The 7168-nt window shown below is 36.6% G+C and overlaps 1 protein-coding gene across 1 annotated transcript; it reads left to right on the top strand.

The window, feature by feature from the left end:
- Nucleotides 1–346: 346 nt before the first annotated feature.
- LOC141623922 (ankyrin repeat-containing protein ITN1-like) lies at nt 347–5255 on the top strand. The gene is made up of 4 exons (XM_074440081.1): nt 347–488; nt 1234–1818; nt 2425–2834; nt 4046–5255. Exons 1-4 carry the CDS (start codon nt 467–469, stop codon nt 4874–4876), a joined length of 1848 nt encoding a protein of 615 aa, XP_074296182.1. The 5' UTR covers nt 347–466; the 3' UTR covers nt 4877–5255.
- The last annotated feature ends 1913 nt before the right edge of the window (nt 5256–7168 follow it).

The raw sequence follows: 7168 nt of genomic DNA on the forward strand, positions 1-7168 counted from the left end.
CATACAATAATTTAGGAGGTTACTCTAGGGGTGATATTAGTGGCAGGCATTGGCTAATATTACTGGAGGGCTAGAGGTTGTTATCTTATATTATTGTGGGTTTCGAATTGGTATTAATTCGGGACGGTTACGTTGTACTGGTACTATATTATTATAGTGGATTCTAGTCGATTTGGCTAGTGGGTTTTACTTATGGTTTGGAAGGTTTTCGCAGGTTTGACCCTAAAATATCGTCTCATCTTAATATTGCTTACATTTATTTACTTTTACGGTTTAATTGTCGATTGGTTGCTTCCGTTGCGCGTGGGAGATTGGTGCTAATTTCCCAACAAATTGTATTCCCGTCGTTATTCTCCTCCATTCTCTTATCTTACTCCTTTCGCCATGACTTGACTTTACTCTTATTTTTCATCGTCTTCTTCTTTTCTCCTTTTCTTTACTCTTTCCTCCACTATCATCAACTTCCATGGCTTCTTCAATTCACCAAGGTGACTCTTTATTTCTTTACTCTTTCATTTAACTACTTTTTTCTCTAATTTCTCTCTTTTTTATTTTATTGTTTACATACTTGACCTATATTATCTAAGTCTTACATACTAGAGTATACTTATGAGTAGCTTTGAGATTTGATCCGTACTTTTAGAAAGTCAAATTCATTTGTTATGTGAAATCAGCTCAGAATGTTTTGTTTTAATTAATCTAAATAAACATGAACAATTGAACATGATTAGTAGTATGATTGCTAGTTTTACATTATTACTGTAGACTCAGATTTGATATTTGGTACTCCATAACTAAATCTGATTAAGTTTGCAATTTGGAGTAATAATAGTAGTAGTATTAGGATGTTTCCAAGTTGTTTGATGTGTGTTAATATGCTCTTGAATTCTGAGTAATATCATCTTCAATTCTTCAAATTCAATTCCATATTAATCGGACACCAACACTCTCCAATCATACTTGATCACACTCTCCAAACTTATATTTTCAACACTTCCTTTCCTGTTAGACTATAAAAACCGATCTTGGGACTCCAACCATCGGCTTAAGCTTTTGGTTGAGATGCTTTCTTCACATTTCCTAACCAAGCTTAACAAACAAGTGTCGTTCCTTTTATCTAGAATAGGTTGTAACATTCACAGACTTCTCATAAATGCTCTCAACACTCGCTAGATTGCTTCAACAATAATGTTAGATTCATAAGGTAGTTCACTGATATGTTCACACTTGCAGCCGAGGAACAAGATTTGGAGATAGGCCATACCTCCCCTCGTTCAAATCCAACACCCATGGAAACTTCCCCTTCTCCAACACCGTCTTTGGTATTCTCCAATTCTGGCAAGCGCTTTGATCAACCGCCCACAAACCGAGCACCTACAGAACCATCCCTGTCTCCATCACCAACTGCCACATCAGGCCCTGCTTTGGTTCTCTCTAATTCTGGCAAGCGGATTGATCAAACAGGCAAGAAAAAGTATGTCAAGCAGGTAACAGGTCGCCACAATGACACCGAGCTGCATTTGGCTGCTCAACGTGGTGATTTGGCAGCCGTCAAGCAGATTCTTGGTGGGGATATAAATTCGCAGATTGGGGATAGTCTAAGTGGGACCGATTTTGAAATAGAGGCCGCCGAGGTGAGGGCCTTGGTGGTGAATGAGAGTAATGAATTGGGAGAGACAGCACTTTTTACTGCAGCTGACAAGGGTCACCTGGATGTGGTTAAGGAGCTTCTAAAGTATGCCAATAAGGATACTCTTGTGCAGAAGAATCGATCTGGCTTTGATCCTTTGCATGTTGCTGCCAATCAAGGACACCTTGGTACCCATCTAACTCCTTGTCTTGTTCATTGGTTTGACCATAAAATAGTTAAATTTCGGTTTTTATGAGATATAGGTGCCGTTTTTTAAATCTTAACTTGTGGAGCAAGTGTCTGATCTCTTCATGTTTTTATTGAACGCCATTGTTTCTTATGTCTTACGGAAATGGCAACATGTGGCCTTATCTGATGCCTTGTTTGCTATCGGTGTTTTTTATGAGGCACTTGGGTAATGTTGTTTTTGTTCCGAGTCTTGTTTGCTACCAGTGTTGAATGAAGTTACATCTGAGTCAGTTATTTGTGTCATTGAAAATCAAATTAGAAACGCGAGGACAGGTTTGAAAGCTGACATCTAGTTTGTAGATCTTGTCTCACGCATTGGCTTAAGGTATGAGACCGTCTCATTATAATCATTTTATGACTATTTATTTTTTTTATTTCAATTTTTAGTGGATTGATAGATATTATGTGTAAGGATTTTGGTGTACTTCAGTTCGCCTCACATCATTTTAATATATGAGACCATCTCCCATGCGATTAATTGCTGATAAAAAGTTCTTGCATCCTACCCAGGTGATTTATTATTTTATTTCATCTGTTTCATGCAGAAATCGTCCAATTGTTGTTAGACCATGATCCTGGGCTAATAAAAACAACTGGCCCATCAAATGCAACCCCTTTGATATCTGCAGCCACAAGGGGACACACAGATATAGTTATGGAACTTCTATCAAGGGATGGTAGCTTAGTGGATTCTATCAGGTCCAATGGGAAAAATGCACTTCACTTTGCTGTTCGTCAGGGCCATGTGAATATTGTGAGAGCATTGCTTGAAAAGGATCCGACATTAGCTAGGAAAACTGACAAGAAAGGTCAGACTGCATTGCACATGGCAGTGAAAGGAACTAGTGGTGATGTTGTGAGAGCACTCCTTGAGGCAGATGCCACCATCGTCATGCGCACAGACAAGTTTGGTAACACAGCTTTGCATGTAGCTACCAGGAAGAAGCGAGCAGAGGTATCATCTGTTCCGAAATTTTGTATTTCACCTATCTGTTTATATGTAAACTGGAGAGTGGAGACTAAAAACTTTCTTAGGCACTGAGGCGTGGGGAAAGACTTGCGTAATCAATGTAAAAATTAGAATTGTAAACGTGTGGTAAGAGCTACCTATAAATAAGGAAGCAGCATCTAAGTAAAACGATTATTTATACTATTGCATAGCGCATAGTATTTGACGTGATAGAGAAAGGGTACTATGACATGATGTCCAAAAAGTAGTATGACGATATACCAGGGGTACCTAAGAATTCTGTTGGATACTAATGTCTTGCTTCTCTTGCCACATAATAGGCAAACTGAACATTTTATTAATCGGGCCTTTTTAATCATTTTTAGTTAGTGCCTTTAGATTTTTAAGGCTCAAAATTATTGTAAAATTGTCTAGGCTTTTGGCTTATGTGCTCTGATCAAATTTTTATGTCACTGTCTTCATAATTGATATAGTTTATCCCAATAAAGTGTTTCTATGTAGTTGATTTTATGCGAAAGAACTTCGAAAAGCCTAACTGCCTAAAATAGCAGACGATTCAATGTATAAGGCTGAATACTTTGACGTTTGAACCTACCTCAAGATGATGCTAATGGGCAGATAATATCTGTTCTTATCTTAAAAAGACAGCGATGGAAAGAAAGAAATTGTAGAAGCTAATTTATCACCAGCAAAAAAGGAAATTCAGCGCCATTTTTTTCATCTAGCGATGCACAATTAGTGACAGAGAGAGTATGAAGCCTGTATGTTTTAAGAAAAGAAAGACTTGTGATATAGTGAAAGATGCATGGCATTCATTTGCTCAGTTTAGTTTAAATGTGGTAAGGGGATGCGTATTTGAAGATGACAGGGATCATAGCTAGAGTAGAACTTAGATGACTTCACCTGGCAAAGGATGTATAAATGTTACACTAAAGAGTCTTCTTTTTAGGAAACTAGAAAACATAGGCTTAAATTATCAGGTAATTCACATTGCAGATGGAGGAGAACTAATGATTTGAGTCTCACTTTGTAATATTTGGAATGTATCCTAGACCCTTGTCTTCTATGTATCTCCAGGGGTTAGCATTTATAGTTTGACTGTTTTGTGTTCAATCTTAACAAACATGATCTCTATAATGTCTTCAAAGCTCCTACGTAGGGATGATATGAAATTGAAATTTCTATTCACTGTGCAGATCGTAAATGAGTTATTGATGCTTCCAGACATCAATGTTAATGCATTAAATAGCCAACACAAAACTCCTCTCGATATAGCTGAAGATCTTTCACTCTCAGAAGAATCTGCAGAAATAAAGGATTGCCTTCTCCGAAATAACGCCCTCAAGGCTAATGAACTAAACCAGCCAAGGGACGAGTTAAGGAAAACTGTCAGCCAAATTAAAAAAGACGTTCACCTGCAACTAGAACAAACCCGAAGAACAAATCAAAATGTCAGTGGAATTGCCAAAGAGCTCAGAAAGCTTCATCGAGAGGGAATAAACAACGCCACTAACTCGGTGACTGTGGTGGCCGTACTTTTTGCTACGGTCGCTTTTGCCGCCATTTTTACCGTCCCGGGAGGCGATGGTAATGATGGAGTCGCTGTTGCCGCCACAACTGCTGCTTTTAAAATTTTCTTCATTTTCAATGCCATTGCGCTTTTTACATCTTTGGCAGTTGTGGTGGTCCAGATCACTCTGGTTAGAGGTGAGACTAAAGCGGAGAGAAGAGTAGTGGGAGTTATCAATAAGCTAATGTGGTTGGCTTCAATTTGCACTTCGGCCGCATTCATGGCGTCTTCTTATATAGTAGTTGGTCGGAGACATGAGTGGGCTGCCACGCTCATTACAGTTGTTGGGGGTGTGATAATGGTTGGAGTTCTTAGCACAATGAGTTATTATGTGGTGAAATCTAAGCGAACACGGTCTTTGAGGAAAAAAGACAGAAGCTCTAGAAGAAGTGGGTCTACTTCATTATATCACTCCGACTTCTCAAACTCAGAGCCTGATCGGTTTTATGCCCTCTAACTTCAGTGCTTCATACCGTGGATTGAGTGTTCTACCAATAATCTTCCTAAAAGCTCCCCTTGTTGCACAAATTCTCAAGGCTGATAACTTGTCATACTCCTCGGATCTCTGTGACGATTGTGCAGTAAGGTATATCTTTGAACTATCCTCAGATATTGGAGGCCTGTTTGGTAATGGTAATCCGAGATGATGGTCTCACAAATTTGCTAGATTGTATAAACTTAAAATTGTGAACCACATGTACCTGTGAGCTTTGCACTGGTCATGTGTGTGTACAGAGCTCATGGAAATGTCGTAAGTAGTTAAGAGCCTCGGGGACTTTGGAATTGTAGACTGCTTCATTGCTGTTTTCGACTAGTAAATATCACTTGTTCATAAATCATCATCTAGTGGTTTCCTCTCCCCAGCCATTTCATTTCGGGGGTAGCTCCAGAATGTTTCAGTTTATGCTCCTACCTCTCGGAATGAAAATGAGCCCATTTGAGGGACAAGGATCTAAATTTAATGCTTTGCAATCCTTTACTCCAACAGCATCTAGGGTTCCTCTTGACATCCAGCAGTCAATCCTTAATGGACAGGACTAGACACGAATGGGAATGGCAAGTGCTTTTCCTTGTGTATGTTCATATATTTTGATGAAACGTTTAAAATCATGCACATTCAATTAACTTCAAAGGATCAGATATTAGGAATACATCAATAAAATATCACCTGAACTTCTACCGTACTAAATTGTAACTAGTTTTACACCCATAAGAAATCGGTATAAACAAATATTAATAAACCATGCAGAGTAATTTTTATACTTTATCCCCCTACTACTAATAGAATAAAAATTCTCTTAGTTTTCCCTTCAAAAGGCATCTAATTAAATAAGGTAACAAGTAAAAAAAAATTCATTACATTATTATCTTTTCAATTAATATATTCTTATACTTAAACTCTAATCTTTTAATTAAAATTCAAATTTATGACTTTTTCATTAAAATTCATAATTTATTATGCAATCATTTTCATCTCCATTGATATTATTCTTCATCGGTAACACTCTAAAATTACGTAAATCTGCTTCTAATGCAGTCTTTAACATAATTATTGTCATCACTTACACCCTAAAATTACGTTAATCCGTTTCTTATATTATCATTCATCAGTTACACTCTAAATATGGTGTATATTTTAAATGACGTAATAATTTTTATGTATTTTTTTAATTAAAAATAAAAAAATATTAGTCTAATTATTCATAAATCGTCTTTTTAAGTGCGTGGTATACTGTTTTTACCTGTTTTTGTTACAAGGATTATACGCGTTTTAATTAGATTTTACATTTTTACATCACTTAATTGTAATTTAATGTCATAAATTAGTTTCATGCAATGATATAACATTATAGAGTTAATTTTTATAGTAAAGTAAATATGGTTTAAGACAAAAATAACTTAACTTAAAGTGTCTTTTGATGGTAATAAACCTTCATTTTCTACCTCTTACTAAGATTATATTAGTACATTATAACATTAAAGATACAGTTAATTTAAACAATTAATTTAATGAGATTGTCTCTTTATAAAACAAAACTAAAAAATATCATGCTGTAGCACGGGGATCTATACTAGTTCTTTTTATGAGATCATCTACTTTTTGCCTTTTCATGATCTTTAAGGGCTACTTTGGCCATGTTTTTTTTTCCAATTATATATCTAACTTTTCTTTATTAAAATCTCTTTTTATAAAAGTTTATTTTATAATAATGTACATATTTTAATATCTTGTTCTCTATTATCTTACACCTTTATTAAAAGTGTGACCTCTATGTTACTATTCACTAATGAATAGTAACTCCAACAATGAATAGTGTCACTAAATTTGGGTTGGGCTATTCTGTGTTGTTACCTTGGGCCTTGCTTGGTCGGTTCACTACATGAGTTCTACCATGTTCTTTGTCTTTTATCATCAGGCCCAAGCGGTGTTTATATCCATTACTTCAGCCCCGTCACCTTGCATTTTGTGTTTTAAACAACACCATCCATGGTTCATGTTTTCAAGTACCTTTGCCGGTGGCATTTGGGTACCGTACCTTCATCCCTAGAGCCTTTAATTGTATAAGCTCAACAAGGCAATTACCGGGTTATGGATTTCAGCACCTTTGTTGGTGCACCACCATAACCGGCAGTAGTAACCTCGCCATGTTTGGGGGATTCATAAATTGTACGCCTGAATGATGTCACAGGCTCCGATAGTATGTGGTGTGGTTAATGATTACTGATCGGTCTCGAAGTGTTTCCTTTA

The sequence above is a fragment of the Silene latifolia genome, chromosome X (assembly GCF_048544455.1).
Source record: "Silene latifolia isolate original U9 population chromosome X, ASM4854445v1, whole genome shotgun sequence".
Taxonomy (NCBI): domain Eukaryota; kingdom Viridiplantae; phylum Streptophyta; class Magnoliopsida; order Caryophyllales; family Caryophyllaceae; genus Silene; species Silene latifolia.

Coding starts and splice junctions, on each gene's coding strand:
- LOC141623922 (XM_074440081.1), top strand. CDS start 467: ATGGCTTCTTCAATTCACCAAG. Junction 1,819..2,424: donor TGCCAATCAAGGACACCTTG/GTACCCATCTAA, acceptor TGTTTCATGCAG/AAATCGTCCAATTGTTGTTA. Junction 2,835..4,045: donor CCAGGAAGAAGCGAGCAGAG/GTATCATCTGTT, acceptor TTCACTGTGCAG/ATCGTAAATGAGTTATTGAT.